The sequence below is a fragment of the Myodes glareolus genome, chromosome 25, assembly GCF_982192425.1.
Source record: "Myodes glareolus chromosome 25, mMyoGla1.1, whole genome shotgun sequence".
NCBI lineage: Eukaryota > Metazoa > Chordata > Mammalia > Rodentia > Cricetidae > Myodes > Myodes glareolus.
The window spans coordinates 11,454,567-11,482,268 of NC_142050.1; the positions used below are offsets into that span (position 1 = coordinate 11,454,567).

Consider the following 27,702-nt stretch of genomic DNA (forward strand, 5'->3'; position numbering starts at 1 on the left):
TGGTGCGGTTGTTGTCCTGCCCCTCCCCCGCCCCGCTCGGCCACTTGCAACCCGGCGCTCCGCCCCGCCCCGCCCCGGGACCGGGGACGCCGTGACCCCGTCCTGCGGCCAGCCCGCGCCGGAGCATCCCGGGACCGCGCTGCGCTCCGCGTGCGGGTGAGCGACCGGGACCCTGGGGCCCCTCTTTCCCTGCCCGAGAGGTGGGGAGGCCGCGGCGCGCCGGGTGCGGAGCTGTCCCCGAGGACCTTGGCCTCCTGCCGGCTGGGCCTGGGGCGGCGCCAGGGCCCTTGATCTGGGCGGCCCAGCGGTTGTGGGGTTCTCCCTTTCTAGTTAGTTGCAAGGTGGCTCGGATGTTGATATCATCCGGGGATTTGCTTGTGTCGCCCTTTGAAAGACTCTAGTTCCCCTTCCTCCCCAGCCCTTCAGAACTGACCCCGCTTCTGGTGACACATCTCAGTTGGATGCTGTGCTGTATTTATCTTTTTTTCACCCCCGTTTCCAGACCATCTGAGAACCGTGTTGAGTTCACAAGACCGCGACATAAACATTGAGGCCAGGGAGGAGGCGAAGGGGATCTTACACTCCTTTTAAAACCTCAAGTAAGTCTCCAAATAACAGTACTTACACTTGGCAGTACCTTAAAGAAAAACTAGACACGAAGCGTAGGATTCAAGTTACTGCTTAATCTGGTGCGTGCCTAAACCTGCCTTCAGCAAAATATGTCAAGGTTGCTGTGGATCTCAAAAGCCACTTAGCTGTCTTCAGTGGACATAGTTTTTCACCCCTGTTGTCTAAGAGAGCTAAAAGGGTGTACCCCATGGCTTCCGCTGAGGACAGCCATTCCCAAAGCACCCAGTGTTCTGCATAGCTTCCAAGGTCACAGTGTGTGGGAGCAGTAATGATTAAAATTCATCCCTGTGCACCTGTGGCTGGCAAGTGTATTGGTTTGGCTCTAATTTGCTTTCATTGAGCCCAGTTAGGATACTGTTTGTTTGGAAGTCACAGTCATTAATCTATTTGAGATTAGGTAGGCAATGTGTGCATAAAACTTTTGGAAATACTTTTATTCATTATTTCACCCTTTTACTCTGGTATACTATTCAAGTGTTTTGTTTAATGTTACTGTCTATACTATGAGTATTCAGCAAATAGTGTACAAATTTTGAAAAGCTAAATTTCCTTCATATAGGGTGACTTGAATTATTTAGTTAGTTTTATTTGTTAAATAATTTAAAAGTACTATTTACTGATTGCTTAATGGTATTTAGAAACTGACAAATGATATATGGTTAACTGTAGGAAGAATAGAATCGCACCATTAAAAATGTTTTCGATTTCTATTAATTTTTTTCCAGAATACCAGCATGTTGTTTTATATGACTTTTCATGTTCCTTTCCGTCATGAAGTTGTAGGACTTTAATGTATTGCATGACCTATCTGGAGGACTTATTTCTGTATGACGTGTAGGAGTAATTAATTATTCTTCCTTGGATTGTAAGCTTCTGTTATCTAAACTGTTACCCTAAAATTTTGACATTAATATACTAAATTGTGCGACTTTCTATAATACATTATGTTTAATATTTTTGAATATTTGCTTAACTGCCAGACTGTTAGAGGAAAATATTCATGACTTAAGTAAATTTCTGATTCAGAGATTTCCTTCTTTTTGTAAATATTTGCAGTTGTTTGAAGCAAGAATCCCAAGTTTGGAACTCAAAGGAGTATGAATTTTAAATGAGTCAAATGTCACTGTGAAATTAGCTGGCATTTGGTTGTAATAAGCCAGCAATTAATTTCACCTTTAGTGCCAACTGCTTTCTAGTTAAAACATGTTTGCTTCTGTAAAAACTAAGAATAAGGACATAGATCTCTTTTAAGAACGCTAAGAGGGCCTCAAGTCTGTATGTACTGTAAACTTTTACCGAATGTTGTCACCATTCTGACCCTTATTCTCATCGCCCGGATCGCATTTCATATTTCGTTAGAAGAGCATTTCTGGGTCCTAGCAAATGCCTCCCTCATGGCAGACATGATTTTGACTGGGTATAATTTTAATCCTACAAGTAATTTACCCTTACCTAACCCTGTAAATATCCCATGAGATTCCTTTGAGCCTGGAATTTACTGTCAGAATTTTCTTTTTCATTAGACATGGGAAAGTCTCTTTCTCATTTGCCTTTGCATTCGAATAAAGAAGAAGGTTATGATGGGGTCACATCGACAGACAATATGAGGAATGGACTGGTTAACAACGAAGTGCATAACGAAGACGGAAGAAACGGAGACGTCTCTCAGTTTCCGTATGTGGAGTTTACGGGAAGAGATAGCGTCACTTGTCCCACTTGCCAAGGAACAGGAAGAATTCCTAGGGGTACGTGTTACCGTGTGGATAGTCCTCTTAAAGAAGGATTCCAGACATTTGCTTAAGTAATGTAGAGCCTGTCGCCTTACACCATGCTGTTTTCAGGGATTCGAAGTTAAAACTTGCCAGGTTTGTTTAGTCAGAAAGACACAAAAGCTCTCCATGACTTCAGCACACCTGGTGTTTTTCATGCTTGTCTGCTATAAGAGCCAATATGCGCTGTCATTTCCACTGAGGATTTTAGTCCTTTGTGACATCTTTAGAAGCCATATCACAGTCATTTTGCCACGTTGGATGTTAGTAGTTACATGATTTAGTAACTCATTATCTAAACAATAAGTTGTTTATGTCCCACATAGACATTTCAAAAGGAAATTTATCGTGTATGAAGAAGAGCCAAGTAAGCAAGAAAAAGAGGTTGTGATTTGTCATGGGGAAGACAGAAGGAACAGTTCTCTCCCTCCTATTTGTAGGGTACTTGAAGTTACACTGATAGGAAAATAATAGAGTGTATTGTGGTGTACTTCTCTGTGTGCTGACAATAAGTGGGTGACCCTGGGGAGACCCTAAGGACAAAGTGACTGCAGGAGGAATTCCAGAGTCTCTGAAAAGTGCCTTGCATTAAGTGGAGTTTATTGCATAGACTACTGAATGGTGGTTCTATCTTTCTGGAGGCAGTAGCTTCTTAAGAATAAAAGACGTATTGTAGTTGAAGAAATTAATACACCAGTGTGGTAGGATAGGAATACTATTTCTGTCTTTCTAGCCATTCTTTTGAACTATGGTCAGTAGGCTTTTTGGTAGCCTGAGTGTGGATTATGGAAAGTAGATAATCAAGGAGCACCCAACAATTTATTCTGTCCAACAATTTAAAGAGTGAAGTATGTTTTACTAAAATAGGCATAAAAACAATTTAAGTGTGCATGTCAGAAGTGAGGTAAGGATCTCAGACATGTTTGCGGACGTGGTTTGGCATCAGAGTGAGTTTTTAATGGGTAGTTCTAAGGGTCTGAAGCTGAAGAGTATATTTTTACTGGTGCCATTGAAGTACAATGACACTTCAAGTGGAACTTGATGGATCACTATTCTTAGGAGTTTGGATAGAAGGAAAAGGAAGAGACTTTGGTATGAACTCTGGGGCCAGTGCAGCATTTGAGAATAGTTGCAAGAGAAAGAGGAAATCTGCCTTTGGTGCCCTAGAGGATAGGTAGAGAAATGCTTTGAAAAGGAAAGAGAGCCACAATGCAATGACTGATGGAGTTGTGTGTGGCCTGGAAGCTGCCCGTAGGTTTTGTGATGTGGGGGCTACTGAGGATTTCTTAAAAGAGTAGTTTGAGTTGCAGGAGGATGTGTAGACAGTGTCATAGTGAAACCATTTCTTTTGTCTTGAATTAATGCACACTAGAAGGTGTGGGGGCAGTAATGTAGCATCTTAAATAAAGAAATAGGTTTTGTGAGTTTTGCTCTAGAATAGGAGAGAGGAGAGATGGTAGCTGGGAGGTTCTAAAGTCAGAAGAGTACTGCTAGATGTGTGCATGCTGGTAAAAATGTTTCATAGAGGACACACTGTTAACACAGGAGATGGGATAGTTATTGGAGCAGTGTCCTTGAGTAGAAGCAGGAAGATGATACCTAGTGCAGAAGGGTGACCCTGTAGAGGATACGGGGAGCTTCTCAAGGAGGGACATGGGAGCAGGTAGATGGGTAGATATTGTTAAATTCCCAAGGCAGAGGGGCTTGTGAAACAAAGGGCTTATTTAACTGTTACAGATATTAGCCAAAGGTAAAAGAGCTGGTCCTATTACAAATTCTCTAAGCATGGTCAAATAGCACTTGGAGAAGTGTCCCCTGGACCTAAGGGACCAAGATAATCCATAGTGAAATACTTGGAGAAAAACTATAAATTATTTACATTCTGAGTCTAGAAAAGATGCCAGGAAAACAGAGAAGCCCATGGAAAGCGGGAGAGGATAGAAAGAGAAGGTTTTGTTGTCTAGTTGTTTGGTTCCAAAAACAGAAAGCAGTGTGGTCTGGTCGCTTCCTCTTTACCATACAGGAAAGGAATAGGGAACACGTGCTTCTTTTCTTTGTCTGATGCCGTGAGCTGAATGAACTGATCTCTTTCCAGTTTCTGTTTTCTGTCCTGTAGGTTAATTTAGAACATGTAAAAATGTACCTATGCAAGGTACATTGTTAGGGACATTCTCTCCCTGTATCACATTAAGGACCAAGAATGAGGATAAAGGAGGCGATGCTGAGAGTTTGAAGAGAGTTGAGTTTTGATCGTGATTTTTAGAGCAAGTGAACTAAGGAAATATGTCTCTTTAGGGCATCTCTTGAAATTAGTGATGCAGGTGAGAACAGTTAGCTTTTGAGAGCGTGAGACTTAAATAGCAGTTTTGGTTCAGCGCTAGAGTAACTGGGGATCAGGAAAAGGCAGTGGCAGTGTTTCTTCTACCCTCAGTCACACTGGACTGAGTGGAAGACAGTGGAGCTGAAGGCACGGGCCTAAGTTCAGATCTCCTGAAAGTCAGGACTTTTCAGTTTTGCTTTATTTTGAAATTTGGTTCTTGAACCAGTGGATTAAAGGATAGCAGAACCCTCATTATTTATACTACTTTTGGTTAATTGGACATTATGAAAAACCATAGTTTCTTCTTTATTACTCAACTTTTGGATTAATTTTTGAAGGTATAAATCACAGTTTCCTAAAGAAATAAGGACAGAAGTATTCTGGTCTTTTGAAGGTAGATTTTGCAGAATACCACAGTATTTTTAGTTACTGGTATTACTGAATTTTTAATGTACATCTATCACTTTAGGGCAGGAAAACCAATTGGTGGCATTGATCCCATATAGTGATCAGCGATTACGACCAAGAAGAACGTAAGTAATTATAAGATTTCTGCTTTTTTGTTATTTTTATATTTTTACTTTCAAACTGTATAAGTAATTACATTAGTTAAGACATTTAAGAAGAAAAATGTATCTAGTTGATAGGTTATATCATGATATGCCTTGTGTCTTTAACAAAAATTACTGATTGAGATGAGGATTTGAAAACTTCATGCCAACTATATCTTCAGAAGTCTGTTTATTAAGTGTCCTAAAATAGTGGCAGTAACACACATGTACACAGGCCCTTTTCTTCAGGCATGGGACATTCTGTGTTCTCACTGGCCACAGAATGGTAATGATTACCCAAAGCATAATGGCCACAGAGAATGGAGCATATTTAGCAGATGCGTGGTCTTGGCTTTGAAGAGAAGCCAAGGGAGTCTCTAACGATCGTAAGAGTCCTGATGTAGAAATCAAATGCTCCACCCCTAAAGAAGGTGCCTACATTCAGCACTCCTGTAAGTATTTTTGAGAATAACTTGTTACAATGAGAAGAACAGAGATTGCAGAAAACCCACAGTGGCCTTGAGAAGGTCAGAAAGGACTGAGTACATCACATTACTCAATATGGAACATGAGAAACATAAATCAAAAACATGCTGAAAATTGAAACACAAAAAGATGGAAATCTTTAAATATATGTAAAATTTAAACTATACAAGATATGACAATAACTTAGACATTGACAAGTTCAGAAATGAAATAAATTGATGGGAGGATGTGAAAAGATAACCAACAGACCCATTAAAATGTCTAGAAAAATACATTTTCTATAAAATTGGATGTACACAGTGCAAATATGATACCCTGGGAAATGGGAGAGAAATGGAGTAGACATGAGGCTTGTAAACATCAAGACCTCGTGTTCTGTTGTTGTGGAAAGACAACATGGCAGTGTTAACTCTTAGGAAAGAGAACATCTAATTGGAGTTATTTACAGGTTCAGAGGTTTAGTCCCTTAGCATAGTAGGGAGCATGACAGGGAGCCCCAGATGTGGTGCTGGAGAAGTGGGCGAGATTCTACTTCCAGATCCACAGACTGCAGGAAGAGAGAGACACTGGGCCTGGCTTGAACTTTTGAAACCTCAAAGCCCACCCCTAGAGATCCACTTCCTCCAACAAGGCCACACCTACTCCAAGGCCACAGCTCCTAATCCTTAGTAGGCCTCTCACTGATGATTAAGCATTCAAACATTCTCATTCAAACTACCATGCATACTATCTTAGGGTTTCAATTGCTATGAAGAGACATCATGACCACAATAACTCTTATAAAGAAAATATTTAATTGGGGTGGCTTATATTTTCATGCATGTGTGTGTCTGTGTGTGTGTGTCTGTGTGTGTGTGTACACAATTAATTAAAAATAAAACAACCTAATGAAATATTTTAAATATAACAAAGTTAGGATGTGTGATCACAATGATTTTTATATTTCTTTTGTGCCTATGAGTATATGTAGGCATGACAAATATGAGTTTGTTTATTGGTTACTTGGGGATCATTATTACTAAGATGGAAAAAATTCCCCAGCAAATGAATGGTAATTGTCTGGTTTGCTCCATACTAGCAGCATAAACTCCGTGGTAGCAGTTTAGTGAAATTTTGTTCATTTACTTTATTTCTTCTTAATAAGCCATTTTTCTTCTTCTTAGGAAGCCAGAGTACCTAGAAAAATCATTAGGGAGTTTTTAACAGCTGTTCTAAGGTGTATTCAGTTATCTTGGTTGAGACATAGGAAGTTTGGGAGAGGAGAGAGTACACAAAAGGATAGGTCACAGGAAGGTGAAGGGAGTGTGGGATTCAGAATGAAAGTGGCTCTTAGGAGAGCACTACCTGTTGAAGTGCACAAGAAATCTGAAACCACAGTTTGAGTGTAACCTTGAAAGGAAATACACATTTCAGAGGAGTTATATGGATAGAAAGGACATGTAGGTAGTTTATCTTTTTTCTCTTATACATGCTTAATACTAAGCAAAACAGAGTAAGTATCATCTTCACTGCTCAGTAGATCAAAGTAAACAATAGTTTTAGAACTGAGTACGTGAGTACATAGGGAGGGAGTCTAAAAGGACTGGAGTTAATGAGGGTAGGGAGCCGTGTGTTTATGCTGCGCAATGAGCTTTGCAGGTTTTATCATGGCAGGAAGATAGACTCTCTGGTTCAAACCCTGCTTCCATGAATTCAGATGGACACCTGGATTCTGTGTTTGTAAATGGCCGTACACTTGATTCTAATGTAAAGTCTGGATTGAAAATCAGTTCTAAATAATTCATTAAAAGGCTGAAATCTCATTTTCCAGAAATGATAGTTTATCTTCTAAAGAGACTATTTTAAATCTTAGTAGTACCAACCTTAGCTAATAGTTCTATAGTGAAAATATGGTAAAATCAAATGTTTCTTCTTGCTGCTGTAATATATAACAGAAGAATGCAAACGAAAACTTGTTACATGTTGCACTGTGTAATTTTGGATGGCACGTACGTAAGCCTTCTTTTTCTTTTCAGAAAGCTGTATGTGATGGCATCTGTGTCTGTCTGCCTGCTGCTGTCTGGACTGGCTGTGTTTTTCCTTTTCCCTCGATCTATTGATGTGAAGTATATTGGCGTAAAATCAGCCTATGTCAGTTATGATTTTCAAAAGCGAACCATATATTTAAATATCACGGTAAGTGTACACTTTTGCTGAAGGCCTTGACTCCATCCCTTGTATTGAACAGCGATGCATTTATTCTGCTCAGAGAACGCTTGCCGCTGAGCCATTGCTGCTGTGTTTTCCATGAATTTGCATTGTTTTTTTTAATTAATTTATTTACTTTACATGTCAACAACAGCCTTCCCTTCCTACTCCAGTTAATATTCACTTATGAGTGAGTACATAATGATGTTTGGTTTTTCGGGGTCTGGGTTACCTCACTCAGGACAATTTTTTTCTAGTCCCATCTATTTACCTTCAAATTTCCTCATATTTTTGTTTTTTTACAACTGAGTAATAATCTATTATGAAAATATACCACATTTTCTTTATCCATTCTTTGGCTAATGAGCATCTAGGTTGTTTCTAGGTTCTGGATATGACAAATAAAACCACTGTGAACATAGCTGAGCAAATGTCTTTGTGGTATGCTTGAGCAGTCTTTGGGTATATTCCCAATGATATATTGTATCTTTGGATCGTTAGGTATACTGATTCCCAATTTTCTGAGAAACCTCATATTGATATCCAAAGTGGCTGTCCAAATTTGCACTCCCACCAGCAATGAAGGAGTGTTCCCCTTGCTCCACATCCTCTCCAGCATAGCTGTCATTTGTGGTTTTGAGCTTAGCCATTCTGACAGGTGTAAGATGGAATCTCAGAGTCATTTTGGTTTGCATTTCCCTGATGGCTAAGGATGATGGACATTTCCTTAAGTGTTTCTCTGTCATTTGAAATTCGTCTATTGAGAATTTTATGCTTAGATCTGTACCGTATTTTTTAATTGGATTATTTGTTTTTTAATGTCTAGTTTCTTGAGTTCTTTGTATATTTTATAGATCAGCCCTCTGTTGGATGTGGTGTTGATACAGATCTTTCCCATTCTGTAGGCTGCATTTTTGTCCTTTTAGAAGTGTTTTTTGCCTTACAGAAGCTTTTCAGTCTCTTGAGGTCCTCTTTATTAATTGTCGGTCGTAGTGCTTATGCTACTGGTGTTCTAGTCAGGAAGTTGTCTCCTGTGCCAAGGCGTTCAAAGGTATTCCTCACTTTCTTACGTGAAGTTCAGTGTAACTGGATTTATGTTGACATCATTGTTCCTCTTGGACTTGAGTTTTGTGCAGGACACATTTACATTCGTTTACATGCCAACAGCATTTGTTGAAAGTGCTTTTTTTTCTCCATATAGTTTTGACTTTTTTGCCAAAAGTCAAAATGTATGAATTTCTGTCTGGGTCTTTCATTAGAGTCCATTGATCCACCTGTTTATTTTTATTGCAATACCAGGCTGCTTTTATTACTATAACTCTGTAGTAGAGTTTGATATCAGGGATTGTGATAACCTCTGACAGTTCTTTTATTGTACAGGATAATTTTAGCTATCCTGGATTTTTACTTTTCAATATGAAGTTGAGTAGTGTTCTTTCAAGGTCTGTAAAGAATTGTGTTGGGATTTTAATGGGGATTGCAATAAAGTTGTAGCTTGCTTTTGATAAGATGACCATTGTTACTATGTTAAAATATGATCCATGGGAATGGGATATCTTTCCATAGTCTGATAACTTCTCCAGTTTCTTTCTTTTAAGACTTGAAGCTTCTGTCATGTAGGTCTTTCACTTGCCTAGTTAGTCACCTCAAGATATTTTATATTGTTTGTGGCTATTGTGAAGGGTGTTGTTTCTCTCATTTCTTTCTCAGCCCTTTTATCATTTGTAAGTAAAAGGGCTACTAAGTTTTTGTTTGTTTATTTAGTTAATTTGTACACAGCCACATCACTGAAGGTGCTTATCAGCTGTAGGAGTTCCCTGGCAGAGTTTTGGGGATTGCTTATGTATACAATACTTCCATGTCATCTGCAAAACAATAGCAATACTTGAACTTCTTTTTTTCCAATCTTCATCCCCTTGATCGTCTTTCCTTGTTTATTGCTCTAGCTAGAACTTCAAGTACTATATTGAATAGATATGGTGAGAGCCTTGCTTTGTTCTGGATTTTAGTGGAATTGCTTTGAGTTTCTCCATTTAATTTGAGGTTGACTTGCTTTAATTATATTTTAGGTGTGTTCCTTGTTTCCCTGATCCCTTCAAGACTTATCATGAAGGTGTGTTGGATTTTATCAAAGGCATTTTTGGCATCTAATGAAATGATCACATCATGTGTTTTTTTTTTCCCCTTTCAGTTTGTTTATATGATGGATCGACAGATTTTTGAACCATCCCTGCATCTCTGGGATGAAGCCCATTTGGGCATGGTAAATGATCTTTTTGATGTGTCTTGAATTTGGTTTGTCAGTATTTTATTATTATCATTATTATTGCATCAATGTTCATGAGGGAAATCAGAGTATAATTCTCTTTCTTTGTTGAGTCTTTGTGTAGTTTTGGCATTAGGGTAACTGTAGCCTCATAAAAAGAATCTGACAGTGTTCCTTCTGCTTCTGTTTTCTCAAATAATTTAAGGAATACTCTTATTAGCGCTTTCTTGTAACTCTGGTAGAATTCTGTAGTTAAACCTGGTCTTTTCTTCTTTGGGAGAATTTTAATGACTGCTACTATTTCCTTAGGGGTTATAGGTCTGTTTAAATTGCTCATCTGGTCTTGGTTTAATTTTGATATGTGGTATCTGTCAAGAAATTTGTCCATTTCCTTTAGATTTTTCAATTGTGTGGAGTACAGGTTTTTGAAATATGAACTATTGAGTGTCTGGATTTCCTCGGTGTCTATCATTATATCCCCCTTTTAGCTTTTGGTTTTGTTAGTTTGGATATTTTCTCTCTGCCTTTTGGTTAGATTAGATAAGGGTTTGTCTGTCTTGTTCATTTTCTTAAAAAACCATCTTTTTTTATTTATTCTTTGTATTGTTCTGTTTCTATTCTATTGATTTCGTTCTTCAGTTTCATTATTTCTTGCTGTCTACTCCTCTTGGGTGTGTTTGCTTCTTGTTCCACAGCTTTGAAGTTTTCCTGTTATGTTGCTAGCATAAAATTTCTTCAAATTTTTATGAAAGTCGTTAGTGCTATAAACTTTATTTTTAGTATTGCTTTCATTATGTCCATTAATTTGGGTATATTGTACATTCATTTTCAAATAATTCTAGGAAGTCTTTAATTTCTTTATTGTTCCTTGACACAGTGGTAATTCAATTGAGAGTTGTTTAATTTCCATGAGTTTGTAGTGCTTTCTGCAGGTTGTTGATCGCCAACTTTAATCCATGGTGATCTGATAAAATACAAGGTGTTAGTCCAAATTTTTTGTATCTATTAAAACTTACTTTGTGACCGAAAATGTGGTCAATTTTGGATAAAGTTCTTTGAGGTGCTGAGAAGGTATATCTTTTGGTGTTTGGGTGAAACATTCTGTAGATATCTGTTAGGTCTATTTGAATCAAGATCTGTTAGTTCTGATACTTCTCTGTTTAATTTCTACTGGATGATCTGCTCATTGGTGAGATTGGGCTGTTCAAATCTCCCACAATTAATGTGTGGGATTCATTATGTGATTTTAGCTTTAGTAATATTTCCTTTATACATGTAGGTGCCCTTGCGTTTGTGGCATAGATGTTAAGAATTGAAAAGTCATTTTGGTGGGTTTTTCATTGATGAATATGAAATGTCCTTTTATTTTTATTTGTTTTAGTTGGAAGTTTATCTTGTTAGATGTTTGTTTTTCTGTACCAGCTTGTTTCTTAGGTCCATTTGATTGGAAAATCTTTTCCAACCGTTTACTCTGAGGTAATGACTGTTTTTGATGTTGAGTGTGTCTCTTGTATGCTGCAGATAGATGAATCCTGTTTTCATGTTCATTCTCTTAGCCTGTGTCTTTTTATTGATGAATTGAGTTCATTGTTACTGAGAGATATTAATGACCAAGGGTTCTGGTGATTGATGAATCCCTTGACCTGGTAGTCATTTGGGGTTTCTAGATCGGACCTGGCCTCCAGAAAAGTCTGAGTCTTCTCCTGGGGTACCTAAGACCAGCCTGACCTCCTGTATAGTTGCTGGGGCTGCTCTTTCAGATGGTGTTATGTGGGCCTGGAGCGTCTGTTCTGCCAACTAGTGTGGGCTGTGTTTGGACCTGTGGAGTCTGCTGGAGTTCTGTTCTGGCTTATGTGGCCTGGGCCTGTTCTGGCTGGTATGGTTTGTCCCTCAGTGGTGGAAGCCAGCTGGGATTAGGGGTGGGTGCACAGCAGCTGCAGGGCCAGGGACCAGTGTTGGCCTGGGGAAGGTCACAGTGGACAGAATGGGGGTGGGGTGCATTGGTTCAGGTTTGCTGTGAGATGGCTCACTCATCCTTTCTGGCTGGTGTTGAACTTGCTGTGTTGGTCCTACTACCATTTTTGGTTCTGCCAGTAATGTTAGGTAATAATTCCATGGCATTTGAGTATGTGGAGAATCATTTAATATTTGAAGTTGTATTTTGTAGGAAGATCAAATAAACCATTTCTGGGAAATAAAAAATATATAGTCAGTTTACTTTTCAACATTTGATTCCAGGTAATCCTTAACAAGGTTAACAGTTGAAGCATTAGATGTCATGAATACAGTAGTTTTGCTTTCCATTTTATGAAATAAAAATTCTGCCACGTTTAATAAACCTTTATTTAGTTCTGTTTAAAAATAAAGTTGAAGCTGGGCAGTGGTGGTGGACACCTTTAATCCCAGCATTTGGGAGGCAGAGATAGGTAGATCTCTGTGAGTTCGAGGCCAGCCTGGTCAACAAGAGTTCCAGGACAGACTCCAAAGCTACAGAGAAACCCTGTCTCATAAAACCAAAACAAACAAACAAACAAACAAAAGCCATGAAGCTGAAGTGATGATCTTCTGATTGTTTCAAGTTAGAATATGTGAAAATGGCCTGTGGGTTTACCATAAATGTGATTTTGAAAAGGAGTATACATCCACCGAACTTTGAAAAACTTTACAGAAGATCTTATATCTACATTTACAGATTAGCATTTGGCTAAAAAGAGCATGGTTTGCTGTATATTCACTTGTGCCATCATAGTTGTTTATGACTTCAAGCCCAGTGTATGCTGTGGTCTGTTTGGCAGAGTTCTCATGAGTATGTTATTTGCTTTTAAATACCAGTATATTTAAATGATAGTGTCTTACTGTGTTTTAAATAATTATGCAAGGATTCTCACAGTATTAGATATTTCCTCATAATCAAATTAAGGAATACTGACCTTTAGGTCAGAAATAGAATTTCTGTTAAGTTGAACATTAGGTTCACTCAAGGACAATGAAGTAAAAGACTGACAGGACTATAGGTCGTAAGCTGGAAATCCTTTCACAGTTCCAGAGTTGTAGTATTCTGCCCCTTCAAATGAGGGGTGAGTTTACTTGTGAGTGTCAGTATTGACTGTCAACAGAATCTAGAAACATCTAGTAAACAAGCTTCTGGGTAGTGCTGTGAGGGATTGTCTATAGTAGGTTAAAGTGGAAAATAGCCTCCTCAGGTGTAGGCAGTTCCAGCTTAAGGGCTGAGGTCTTGGGCTGACCAGCTAGTAGTAGGAGAAGCCAGCTAAGCAGCAATACTCATGACTCTATGCTTATTAACTAACAATGTGAGATGTTACCAGCTCTCAAGCATCTGCCATCATCCCCTCATACAGAAGTTGAAACAAGGCCTTCCTTTCTCAAGCTGCTTTCTGTTGGATATTTGGTCATAGCAATGTATAAAATGATGAATACTTCCATTTATAGTAGCTAAGAATGTATGGGGATACCCCGACTTAGAGGATTTATCCTCAGCATCAGGCAGGCAGTTCTGCAGAAGAAACCAGCCAAGTACCCTCTAAATTCATCCACTCTGACACTGGCCAACTGCAGGTAACCTTCAGACCTCGGGGTTAGAGATTCAGTCCCAGCTGTCCTGTTTTTCCTCCAGAAGCCAGTTTCAGGCTCAGACACCCAAAACTTCTGGTAGACTACCTGTTGATAGTCTCTTAACCTATGTTTTAGTTTGGTTACTTTGTCTGAACAACTCATAGAACTTAGGGCAGCAATATACTTGTATTTATTGGTTCATTAATAAAAGGATATTTTAAGAGCTACAGGTCCATAGACATATGAAAAGACAGAGTAAACAGCAGAGGCGTGGCTTCTGTCCCTATGGAATTGGGCTGTGTCATACTCCCAGCGTGTGTTTTATTTGTAGAGATATGACCTGGGCCCGGTTTGAGCTTTTATGAAGCTTTAGCTGCATCAGCATGATTGGAAGATAGCCAACTGCAGTTGGACAAAACCATAATTTAATGTAAATAAACCGGAAATTGTCAGACAGGAGCAAGGACTGAACGCAGTATGTATCATAGCGCCATAGTACCAGTCACCAGCGCCGCACTAATGAAACCCTTCAATCCTTATTACTAGACAGGGAAAACTTCTGTAATTCATCATGGTATTGACTCTTCTGTGAAGACTTAACTCTCAACAATACATACATTTAATTGCTAACAAAATACATAAATCAGCCTCCATATAGACCTTTAAATGTATAGTCAAGCAGTCTCACATATTTTTACATGACAGATACACATGAATGCTGGAAACCTACTTTGGCAAGAGGATATAGGTCCCAGTGAGGATGTGTGCAGTTGGTGTGAGGGAGGAGGAGGAGATTGACACTGATCTGAGGGTGACTCAGAATGGCTACCAGCAGCATCTAACTGGAAAAAGACTACACAGTTTCTTGTGCATAGTATTAAAGGGAGGAAAAGGTTGTGTAAACTGGAGTGTGACCTGAAATCAGAGATTGAGGAAGCTAATCTTGACCTTGACAGTAAGCACCAGCCTGCCCTACTGAAGGGCCTTAAGTTCCTCTTGCCAGAGATAAGGAGAATGACTTCTTTAGCAAGCCAGTCTTTCCTCAGGCCCCAAGGGAATGGAGACTCTTATCCAAATGCCTGATCCTGGGAAAAGGACTTCTGGGGAAAAGACACTAAACTACAATTTCTTAGTCTTGCTGTGTGGGCCTGTTCCCCTCTTATGCTCCCAAAAGGGAAGGTCCTGGTGTCTTACTCCTTCCCCATTATACTGGATCATTCTGATTTCTCTGTATTTGTTAGCTAAACTCCTGCCCTTAATGGCCTCAGGCTCTGGATCTGGATTGTAGGCATTTCATCCTTGGGATCAGGTGTGTCTAGTAAATATCTAACTTTCCTGTTCTTGGCATACAATGGAATTCCTAGTTCCAAGGTGGTAGGCTTTTTAATTTCCAAAGAATAATTATGTTTAAGGCTACTGTAATGGTTTAAGTAAAATGCTGCAGGTCCCTGAGTGATGGCAGTGGGCAATGAGCCATGAGACCATGCCACAGGTTCCCAAGCAGCAGCAGGCAGCAGGCAGCAGGCAGCGGGTCCAGAGACCACAGCAGGCCACGAAGGCAGCCAGGTCCCAGGCAGGAAGCCACACAGCGGGTGAGAGACTGAGATGGATAGGCACACCATGCAGAATGAAGTTTTGGATATTTATTTAGTGGGTTTGGAAGGGAAGAGGAGAGAGAGAGGCAGAGAGAGAGAAACAGAGGGAGTAAGGGGAAAAGTGGGGAGAGGGGAGCAAGGCAGAAGCTGCCTCTTTGAGAGAGGGGTGACAGAAAGGGAGGGACTCAGGCTGGAAGCTGAAGATCAGCTTGTCTCAGCAGAAGGGGTAGGGAGTGGGCGTGGCTTGTCTCTTAAAGGGACAGGTAGATCATTGCATTCCCATCTCTTTTTTATAATAAAATGGCAGGAGGCTAGGCACAACAAGTTAATGGAATTGGGGCTCCAGATTCTCAAGACTGCTTCCTGATTATTTGTAGGTGTTGTCTTGAAGGGTGATCCTGAGAAAACTGGATGCTGATCACATCCTGGGGTAGCTAGTCACTTTGCTCCTGTCTGGTACTTGTGGTATGGAAATGTCTGGTGTCTCTTATAGCTGTTTAAGGTATTGGCAGAACAGAGGACAAAGCGTTAGGTTTAGGAAAAAAAATTTAGGACCAGGGAATTGAGAGGGATGTATCTGACCTGTTTAAGGTGAATTCTTCAATTCAGCTCCCTAGAGCTCACAAGAATTTTTTGGGTTTGTGAAAACAGAAGTTTTAGACAGCAGCAGATGACTGTGACAGATGTTTTTGCACAATGAGAAGTATTTTTAAGATTCTGGAAGGCAGCGTGAGAGAGAAATTTCATGGTGTGTATTTGTCCTCACTCCTTTATAACTTGTAGGTATACACCTTAATAACTTGTATTTGTATTTTGTTGAAATTTGTTTGGTGAGGTTGTCCTTTTAAACAACAACGCCTCTCAGCTGTCAGACTGCATCAGAGATCTTTGAGAAGAATAAAATTTTACTTGAGTTATTGATTAAAAAACAACAGAGAACTTGCTGGGTTGGCACCTAGAGCTATTGCTCTGGTCCTCCATGATTGCTGAGAGTCGTATTTTTCTTTCTTGTTTAGCACAGGGTCCTGCCAGGTTTCAGAAGGTCCTGCGGGCTAGAAATCTGTAGGAAGACAAGCCTGCCTTGACATGCGTAGCTAGGCTGTCGATTCCAGTGATTCTGTCCACTGGTGATCTTCAGTTTAGATGAAAGAAAGATTTTTCTTGTGGTCAGCGCTTGGCAGTTGAAACGAAGTGTGGATGGACATTGTTTAGTGCCCATTTGTCTTCTCTCTTCTTTGGAGGAAAAGAGTGCTGCTGCCTGGAGCCAACCTGTCTCCTTTTGTTATGAAAAACCTTTTAATAACTAAATATTTAAATGCCATATTACCCAGATCTCTGAACAGTTGAGGGATATTTATCAGGTACAACAACAGTATACAGTCTGCCTGGAGAGCTGGGTCCAAGCTTGGCATGTTGGATTAAATATAAAGTATTTTTATAAGGGACTTAAAAGTACATACCAGTTTAAAGCATGAGACTTATTGTTTTTGTAGTCTGAAATGAGATGCAGTGAACAGACAATTATAACCTTTAACAGTAAACATAGGTTCATTTAAGTTACATGTATAAACACACACACAGAGTGAACAGGAATTGGGGGAAGTGGATGCTCTTGGTGGACCCTACCAAAGGCATGCCACGGCACAAAACACACGTACTACAGAGTCAGCAAGAGGAAATTAGAGATAAAAGCATAAGTAAACCAGGACCAGGCAGGGAATACCTCAGTAAAGATGGCAGAACTTGGTCTTCTGACCTGGCTCTAAGTTAAGATGGCGGGGAAGTCACCTGAGCTCAGCCAAAATGGCAGTGGTCACATGTTATATGGAAGAGAGACTTAGAGGTGTGATCCTCCCCGTTGCTGAGCCACCATGCCACAAGCCAGGAGCAAAAAGCTGGAATTGAAAACAGCTGCCTCGTGGATCCCACCAATCTTGTTGGCAGCAGTAGCCATGACAGGGACAGTTTCAGGAAAAGTGGAGCCAGTGGGACTGGCAGGACACCAGCAGAGAGTTTAGTCCATAGCTGAAAGCGGAAAAACCCACAAAAATGGTGGCACTGCAAGGCTTATAGGGGGAAGTGTCCCCTCTATAGCTGGGGTGTGAAATGGCGGCGAATGCTGCAGGGCTTGTGGAAAAGTCCTCTATCTACAGGTGGGGTGTTATCGTCTGACTGACTTCATTCCGGACGACTTGGAAGCCAGAAAGGCTAGAGGCCATTTCAAGTAGTCTCTCACAACGGGGACCACTGCTAAGTGGTTGAAAAGAAAAGAAAAAAAAGAGAAAGAAAATTCTGAGGGACCATGTTTCCCCAGTTTAATGCACTGCCCAGCATCTGCAGTGCTAGTACGGGAGTACTGACCCCGGGTCGTCCGGTCATATTTTTGACTATGGAAAGCAACGGAGGGCTCAGTCGTAGCCATGAAAGCTGTGGTTGGGGGCTGGAAGGGGAAAACTTACCACCAAAGCTGCTGGTGTGCATAGACGTCAGCGCTCAGGCAGATGGAACACGTGGTTGTGAAAAAACTACCTGGTTCTGGATCCCCACCCTGAGACAGGAGCGGGAGGGTCTACCAATGGCACCATTGTAATGGTTTAAGTAAAATGCTGCAGATCCCCAAGTGGTGGCGGTGGGCAGCGGGTCCATGAGTGGCTTCAGGCAGTGGTCTCGGTCTACGACAGGCCACAAAGACAGCCGGGTCCCAGGTAGGAAGCCATGTGGCGGGTGAAAGACTGAGACAGATAGGCACACCATGCAGAGAAAGTGGGTATTTTTTTTAGTGGGTTATGGAAGAGAAGGGAAAGAGGGGGAAGGGGAGAAGGGAGGAGAAAGGAGCAAGACAGAAGCTGCCTCTATGAGAGAGAGGTGGAAAGGGAGGGACTCAGGCTGGAGGCTGAAGATCAGCTTGCCTCAGTGGACTGGGAGGGAGTGGGCATGCTTATCTCTTAAAAGGACAGGACAACCATTATAGCTACCATTGTACACATTTTTATCCTTTACCAAAGTTTGCAAGAAGTTTCCCCAAAAGAAAGGCGTTAATTTGTGAGAATCATTAAAACTGAAAGTAGAAAGGGGTTGGAGAAATGTGGTGTGCAATGTCAAAATGCAGGAACTGTGTAAAGCAGCAATGATTGCTGTAGAGTGTTCATGCAGATTTCAGCTGAGAGCACACTGCGTTTTTCTGCATGAAAGGCATTTTCACTGACTATTTTCCTAAGTAATTTGATATAATAGTTGTGAATTTAAAACATGCAAACTAAAACTGACCATGGGTAGCATATGTCCATGATGCTGCCACTGGAGGGTTAGGGCAAAAGAATGAAAGTAGAAGCCAGTTTGAGCAACAAACTTTAATCTAACTTTTTTTTCTCTGCATGCTGATTTGGTATAAATCTCTACAAGCATGTACGTGAAAAATGCCATTTTCATGTAAACAGGCTGATAATGTCACTCATTTGGTAGTGTCTTTTGCCTATTCTGCACAAAGATCTGATTTAGTTTCTATTGCCACGCAAAACCAGACTTGGTGGTGCATGCCTGTAATAGGAGGACTGTAGAGCTGGCAATAGGAGGGGAAATTCAAGGTCATTCTTAGCTGCTACTTAGTGAGTTCAAAGTCTGCAGGACTTCTTGAAACTTCGGATCCTATTTGAAAACAATTATTTTCCTTTCAAGACTGTGGCTTTTGTTTGTTTATCATTTTTTAAGTACTAAGTATGTAGTTGATAGACACATACACACACACGCACACACATACATATATATATACATTGCATACTTACATATATGATGCATAAGCATTTAAATAAAATTTTAAAATTGCATTTGGTCCAACTTTTGCTAAAACTAAAAAATATATGTTCTAAAATTTACTTTTCCATTATTTTATGTAATATATTTTCTGTGTCTGATTTTCAAAATTTTGAATTTTGTGTTTCATATACACATAGATCTCTGACATTTTTGTTAATTTGACATGTTAATATTTTGTTAATATTATAATATACCTAATAAATGAGGCATAGTCATAACTAAAATCATTTGATCTGTAGTTTTGAGTTCACATTTGTGTGCCTATTTAAAGATAATGTATGTTTTTGCCTCCTTTCTTTTTACAGAACACACTAAATATAACAAACAATAACTATTATTCCGTTGAAGTTGAAAACATCACTGCTCAAGTTCAGTTTTCAAAGACAGTTATTGGAAAGGCACGCTTAAACAACATAACTAATATTGGCCCACTTGATATGAAGCAGGTAAGCCTCAGTCACGGACAGTCTGAGAGAGTTAAATGGGTCTGCACCCTGTGTGTAGTAAAGGAAATGAGGGGGGATGTCCTCAAAGACTTGGACATGTGTCCCATATAAGTTTTGATGATGGTTAGTGTTAGGATCCTATCCTCTGTTGATGTTTTCCTTGTTGTTCCATTGTTTTTACTTTCAGATTGATTATACGGTACCTACAGTTATTGCTGAGGAAATGAGTTACATGTAGTAAGTGTTGATTTTTAGTTGCTTTACCTTTTGTTTTCTGAATTTTTATAACGCTATCAGTTCAAATGACCACAATTTCAGTGTTGGCTCTGTTCTTTAAGCGTGCTTGGCTGTTTTGTACTCTACAGTGTATATAAGGTGTACATATGTACCTGTACCCATGAAATTCATCTTTATTTCCAAGATTTTGCATATATATTACAAAATATATATTATATATGTATATTACTTATTTTTAGTTACAATATATTCATGGTATATTAATATAGGAGTACTGAGATTTTTAATACATAATAATTTTTTATGGTCTCGTAGTTCTGATGACTTTTCAATATTGTGTGTGTGTGCTGCATGTGTGAGGATAAAGACACCCATACATGCATTTGTGGAGGCCAGGGTTGTAGTTGACTGTTTTCCATTATCAGTTTCTACCTTTATCTTAAGTTAGGGTCCATTGCTGAAAACTTAAGAGTTCATTTATTTGGTGATGCTGCCTGGCCAGCAAGCACCTAATACCCTGTTCCCAACCACTAGTACTGAATTTACAAGTGCATCCTGCCATGCCCGGCTTTCAGCCTGAGTGCTTGGTATCCAAACCCTAGTCCTCATGGTTACCTAGCAAGTGTTTTACCCAAAAGCCATCTCTCTAGCACTTCTTATATATTCTTACTAGTGTCTTGCCAGGCACAACACATGGGCCCATATTCCCAGCTGTTAAGGAGGATGAGAGAGGGAAGATTATAGAGGCCAACCTACATAACGTATGGAGATTCCATCTCAAAGGGGAAAAATAAAACAGAATTAGATATTCAGTGTCTATTAGGTATAACAGAAGTTTGGTTAATAATATAATAACATTTCTCTTCCCATTTTAATTTCTTTAACAGCGATTTCTGTACACTGGTCTCCATCAAAGTACACAACATAGTACTCATGATGCAGTAAGTATGGCCCTGTTTGCAAACATAGCTCTTGCTAAGACTTTGAGTTTATAAAGTCTTTTAGGAGATGCATCCCCATGAAAGCCATATCAGTTGGGCTTCAGTCTTACAAGAATGCTATGTAAAATGTAATGTTTTCTCACTTAGCTAGCTATAGTTGCTAAGAGACAGTCAAAAACCTGCAGGCATTATGGGAAGAAGGCAGAGTTAACACTGAGAGTATGGGCCAACCACTGTTCCTTTCTGCTTGGTAAGTAAACTTACAGTACCAAGGAAGAATAATGCTTTGGTGGGTATTGTTGGAGCCCACAGAACTCTACAGTAAATGTATAGCTGACAGATTCAGAAAGGCAGACCCACGAGTGTACAACTTATAGGACGCCCATCTTACAGAGCTGCAGGAACACTTGTCTGTTGTAAAAGTCACTGTCATATCTGTGGAAACCTTGTGAAGCTATGATTCTTCCCTTCAAAATGGGATTCATTTCCAGAACACCTCAGCAGTGTATCCTCTGCCTAGGCAACAGAATGACCTTATCCCATTCCCCCACACCATGAGGCCTTAGAGCGATAACAGTCACTCTTTAGTTAAATTTACATAGAGCCAATCCCACAAAACTACCTGCTAATAGACCACATAGAAATTTCTATAGAAGACAAGCACTGAGCATGCCCCACCTTTGCTAACAAACAAATCTGGGTGTCCCCAAAGCTGGTTATCACCAAAGAGTTTGGATGAGGAAAATGAGTGAATCCAGGACTCAGGGATGTTTAGTAACCTTATCTAATGGTTTGGAAAGTCAGGTGCTTCCCGTTGGATGCTGGCTCTTTTCTGGGTCATGTCACGACCTGTTCCATAGCACAGCTTTGTCAGGTTCTACCTGCCCTTTTTGTGATTTTGATATGCATATTATCATTGTCCTTGCCTGTGGAATTTTCCAACTATGTCTGTAAAAACTAGAAACCTTGTGGAGATCATCCCTTCTTCTTCTCCTTCTTCTTCTCGCTACTTCTACTTCTTCCCCTTATTCTCCTTCTTTATTTTCCTTTTTCTTATGCGTCTTCTTTTCCACACCCTTTCACTTCACTTTGCCCCTCACATGAAAAATAAAGAAGATGCAGAGGTAACATGCTTGAGTAAATTTTTTTACCCTCAGATCATTGCTTGCCGTAGACATCCAATTCTGAGCCCTGAGCGGGTAACGAGGCTGGTAATCAAGGCCTCCGATAGGGTGTTACTTAGGTACATAAAATATTACTGGTTGCATTTGATAGTTTGGTCATTGGTTAATATTTAATTTTCATTTTTCCTATCATGAGGGAACCATGTGATTCTTTTTAAACATGTAATACACTACTTTTAGTCAAAATAACAACTTATATTTTAAGGCATTTTAAAATATATATTTTATAAATATGTTTAGCATATTCATAAAGAAATATATATTATTACCTGTTTTTATATATTATCTAAGCAGATAATGGACAGGGTTGTTCAGTTATCATTTTTGGATCTGGTGAAGAACTGTTTCCTAAGAATCCCATGTCTATAATATTGTCATCATTAATACCAAATCCAAATGATCAGTAACTGATCATTATAATTCACAGTAAGTAATTTTAGGATTTTAACTTATGAGACATAAAATGATATTAGCCTGATTTTTAACCTCAAATAATCTTCTTGGAATAATTTTTACATACAACTTGAATATTCTTTCCATTCTTTTCCTCTTTAGAGTAACTGTAACAACGACGTACTTTGGCCACTCTGAGCAAATATCTCAGGAGAGGTACCAGTACGTGGACTGTGGAAGGAATACAACTTACCAGTTGGCCCAGTCTGAGTATCTAAATGTCCTTCAGCCACAACAGTAATGCCTGAAGATGTGACAGAGCAAGAAGACACCCGAGGTTTGCTCAGAACTGTCAGTGAGGACGTATTGCCTAGAAGGACCTCTTGAATTGAGCATGTCTAAAGTGTACCTAGGACACTGAGGGTTCAGATGACAGAATCTGTTCCTTACACGGTTACTGGACTCTTGTTCTGTGTCGATGATTTGCTCATACTAGGAGCCTTTATTCGACTGTAAGTTAACTGATTGGCTTTCTTCTTATCTTCGTTCCTAAGGTGAAAAATGAGACATCCTCTAAATACAATAAATAAATATATAAAAGTCATAGACTTAATCTATAGCTCTATTGATAATATAGTTCAGTCATGAACATAATTTGAAAAATAACTTCTGAAGATTTTTCTATGAAATTACTGAAAGTCATGGAGGACTTTTAAAAACTAACCTGTTTTATAAATTCCCATTCTTACATGATGGTAGTCTTTTGACTATATAACTTAGCTATTAGCTAAATGTTTTTAGCCTTTAATTTGTTGAAATTCTACTCATTTGCATGTTTTTGTCTTATTTCTAGCTAATGATTGCATATTTACCAACCATAACAGTATGCAAAATTCTGTTCTACACTTTGTAAGAACCTCTTAGTATGTGCTTCATGTATAGCTTCGTGAACTTTTTGTGATCATCAAAAGTATTCCTTTTGTGTACAATATTGTAAATAAACTGCATGACTTTTATACAGCTTTGATAAATGTCAAATGAAGTGGTACTGATTGAGAAGTAAAGCAAGTTGTTCATAAAAAATAAAGCAGGGCAATGAAATTCAGAAATCTATAAAGTATCAGTAGATTCTGACTACTTGTTAGATCTGGCATAAAATAGATATATAATAAAACAGTTTGATGCTTTAATTTTATGTTGCTTTTCATATTAAGAATTACATAAATATTTTTCACAATGATTAGGTATCATCAATTTTATGAATGCTTTATGGAAGGAAATTATTTTTACTAAAAATTATTCAAGAAATCCTTTCATTGAACATTGATGGCTATATCAAAATAAAACCTGTAGTTTAATTTTAAATATTTAGTCTTTGTAATCATACTGATTTGATGCTTTTAGCAGTTAAGTAATTCTTCCTTTTTTAAATTTCATCTAGCACTGTTTTCAAGTATGATGGATGTTCACCATATTGTGACATATTTTGAGCATCGTTTTCCATAAGGTGGTTTACCTTATTCACTCAGAAAACTCTAAGACCCTTTTAGAAACATAACACTAACATAGGAGCTAAGTATGATACCAAATTGTTGGAGGAGGGTCACTTGGGTCATTTCAGCTACTCGGCCCCGAAATAATCACACAGAAACCATATTATTTAAATCACTGCCCATTAGCCCTAGCCTCTTATTGGCCAACTTTACATCTTAATTTAACTGATTTTTATTAATCTGTGTGTCGCCACAAGGCTGTGGCTTACTGGGAAAAGTTTCAGCATCTGTGTCCAAGCAGGGCTACATGGCTTCTCTGACTCCACCTCCTTTCTCCCAGCATTTAGTTTAGTTTTCCCTACCTAGCTCTGTTCTGTCCTGCTATAGGTCCAAAGCAGTCCTTTTTTAACCAATGGCATTCACAACCTACAGAGGAAAATACCACATCACCAGATTAATTTCTTTTTGTTTTCTCATTGAAGAAATTGGGTTTTCCTTTCCACATACCCAAGTGCCTACCTTAGTTGTGGTGTGTAACCTATTCACCAGTCTGGTTCTCAAGTATAAAGCATAAATTCTGATGGCTTAATCCTGTCCCTTAAGCACATACATGTATGTCTTCCCATACCATATTCCTCACTGTGAGTGAACATTGCAAACATCCATTTTTTTGTGTCTTACATTCCTCAGGGGTTACAAGGCTGGCCGTGCTGTCATGCCCAGACCATCCGTCCTTTGCAGTCATTCATTCTCTCATCAAACCAGTCTTTGATGGATGCCTTCCTTTCCTGTGCTTGCCGGTCATCCTCTCCCCCACCACCTCCACGTTCATTCTCCTTCAGTCTGCACAAATTGCACAAATGTCCTGTTGGGCTTATTCTTTCTGAATTAAACTCACTTCATTATCTGTATTCTCTCATTTTAACGTAACCAGTGGCTGTGACTCCTCTGATTTTCCCTTTGTCCAGAAATATTTAATCCTATTTCTCGAAAATAACTGTTATCAGTAGTTAGGCCTCCAAGCCTCTGTCTCTTCCTGACCAGTAAACTCTGTAGTTTAATGCTTGCTCAGTTAGCTTTGATGCTTTAGTGACTGTCTATGTGTCAAAACAAAATGCTTTCTGTTGTGCTTTCCCCTACTCTTCATGCCTCACTACACAGTGTACAAAATTGTCATTCGTTCATTTCTTCTAAATCAATCTTTCCACATGCCCCATATAGTGGTCACCTTCTGTGTTCCTTCTGTGTGTGCTTTAGTCTGGGATTGCACTGTGTAAGTGAGAAAGTCTGTTTTACCTTCTAGAGTGCCTGCGGAAGGCCTGAGGGGCAGGGCAGTGCAGCCACTGGAAGCAACGTCGCTCCCAGTGATTCAATTTTCTTAACTTTAAAAAATTCAATCACGTATAGACATCTAGGTTTAATGTCTCGTTTTGATGATGTTTGAGTCATTAAAAAAAAAAACAGTTGGAATTTAAACCCAAGTAAACGATAAAAGGAAGAGAGATGAAGATTGCCTATGACTGTTCAAGGAGAATCAAGTAACTCCTGGGTAGGCCAGGGTGACTAAAAAGCTGTAAGTTAATGAAACTGAAACCAGCAACAACAGAACCCTTGTATTGGAGAAACTAAACGAGAGCTGTAGAAGCATGGGAAAGTATGACTGAGACTTCAGCTTTTCTTGGGTCAATGCTGAGTCTGACTTCTGGCATGGAGAAAGGGTGGGTATGAAGATATGTTTTTGAATACCTTCATAACCTAGCCAGACACTTGATGAAGACATTATAGTATTGCTCCATGTTCTCAGAAGTAAATTCTGTTCTGTTCTAATCCAGTATTCAGCCAGACTATGTGGATATTGTGTGTACAATACACTGCTGTTGCTCTCCTGTCTGCTTCTCTTATGTGATTTCTCAGCAGGATGCTGAGAAGATTTGCTTTAAAATTATATTTCAGTAAATACTTTCACTGTGGCCAGAACTAGGTTCTCTGTCTCTCATATTTGTGCCCTATTATTTAAAATATCTATCAGAAAGTTGTGACTAATTGGCTTAATGCTGTTAAATTTAGAAGTGTCCAGTAAACTGGTTCAGTACAGAAAGATGTTGCCAAGGCTGGTGACCTGAGTTCAGTTTCTACATCTCAGAGGGGAAGGGGAGATCTTAACTTCTACAAGTTGTTCTCTGTTGCCCACACACACACAGTACCACATGTATATGCACACATAAATAACACACAAATGCATGTAAAAACAGAATAAAATTTCTTGAAGTTAATAGTGATGGGCTACGATTTTGGTAACTTCAAGTTGCTATTTAAAATATTTCTAATACTAAATTGAACAATGTATATAGAATACTTTAAAGCCTACCCTGGAACTTAATTTTTGTTTCCATGTTTACTATTCCTCAATAATTCCAATAAAAATAAAACTTTTTCAGTGTGACTTATTTATAAGTCAGATTATTATGTTTGATATTTGTAATACAGTGTGAAAATATTACACATGAGATAATTTACCTGAAGTTGCTTGAAAGCCCACATTGAGGTAACATTTAATAGACCATAATTGTATTTTGTGCTCAGTTATATTTTGATTTCTGTTTACTTGGGCTTAATGAAGTAGTTCTCCAAAAAAAAGTTACAATCCAGTGCTCCAATGTGGGTCTCCGTCTCTATCTCCAGAGAACAGGGACCAGCTTTATGCCTCTCACTTTTTTTGTGAAACTAGGTTTTAAATGAGATATTTAACTTTTTAAGAAAAATTATTACATATCTGAGATAGTTGGGTAAGAACCATTATTGAAGTTTTATTTTTGATTAAAACGAATGTGTTTGTGATATACTTGGATCAAAATTTTAAATTCTAATATCCAAGATCTACTTACATAGCAATAATCATCCATAGTTTTTAATTGGAACTGCATCGTGTGTCTTTAGTTTGCTTAGTTCCAGGTTTCACGGAGGAATTTTGAAACTTATCTTTAATTTGGGTAAAACCAACAGTGATATGTTTACTATAGGACTGAAATGGAATTCCCATGTTTTCAAATGTTAATGCAATTACTTTTCAAGTTTTTTTTTTTTTTGCACATTTAACACAGCCTCCAAGTTGAAGAACATAGTGTGGTTGCTGTTGAACCCTCAAAGCACTGCCTAGATAGCTTAGCAAGATTATGAGAAGCTTTTCATAGTTGAGTCTAACTATCCTAGAAGGAAGTTGTTGCCTTCTGTTTAATTACATTAATTGAAATGTGTTTAGGAAAAATGTTTTCAGGATATTTTGTATGCTGCAAAACACAAAAGAATAGTATTGTGCCAATGGCCAAAGGTAATATTACTACCATGTAGAAGTCTAAATTGACCCACTTCACTCAGAATTTTAGAAACTAGAAGTCTGGGAGATGCTGCATCAGCTGTCTTGGGTAATTCTTAGTGCTGTCCAGGATGAGGAGAAACAAAGCCAGGCTGTACTAGATGCAGAGTATTGTTACACAGAGGCTGGCTAGACTCTAACCGTCAATTCAAATCGTGGAATAGAAAATGTAAAATATGTTCTGTATACTTGCTCTTTAGTGGTCTCCATCATGGTACATCTATTAAATTTATTATTGGTGCAGTTCAGTTCTGAATTATAGTTATGATTGCCATTTGTGTAGGAAAATGTGGTTGTGAAAGGAATAAAAGAATAGACATGCCCCTCAATGCTATTTTTTAAATCCACTTGTAACTGTTACTCTTATACTTGTGTATGACAAAATAAAATTTGTAAAAAACATTTTAGCATGAAAAATAAAATTTATATCAATGAATTAAATGAA

The 27,702-nt window shown here is 38.9% G+C and overlaps 1 protein-coding gene across 1 annotated transcript; it reads left to right on the forward strand.

Moving 5' to 3' along the window:
- On the forward strand, positions 1 to 27,702 carry Tmem106b (transmembrane protein 106B). The gene is made up of 9 exons (XM_085683833.2): positions 1 to 156; positions 503 to 599; positions 2,154 to 2,375; positions 5,189 to 5,252; positions 7,772 to 7,931; positions 19,496 to 19,636; positions 19,824 to 19,873; positions 20,761 to 20,814; positions 22,554 to 27,702. Exons 3-9 carry the CDS (start codon positions 2,156 to 2,158, stop codon positions 22,690 to 22,692), a joined length of 828 nt encoding a protein of 275 aa, XP_085539959.1. The 5' UTR covers positions 1 to 156; positions 503 to 599; positions 2,154 to 2,155; the 3' UTR covers positions 22,693 to 27,702.

Coding starts and splice junctions, on each gene's coding strand:
- Tmem106b (XM_085683833.2), top strand. CDS start 2,156: ATGGGAAAGTCTCTTTCTCATTTGCCTTTGCATTCGAATAAAGAAGAA. Junction 5,253..7,771: donor CGATTACGACCAAGAAGAAC/GTAAGTAATTAT, acceptor TTTTCTTTTCAG/AAAGCTGTATGTGATGGCAT. Junction 7,932..19,495: donor CCATATATTTAAATATCACG/GTAAGTGTACAC, acceptor TTCTTTTTACAG/AACACACTAAATATAACAAA.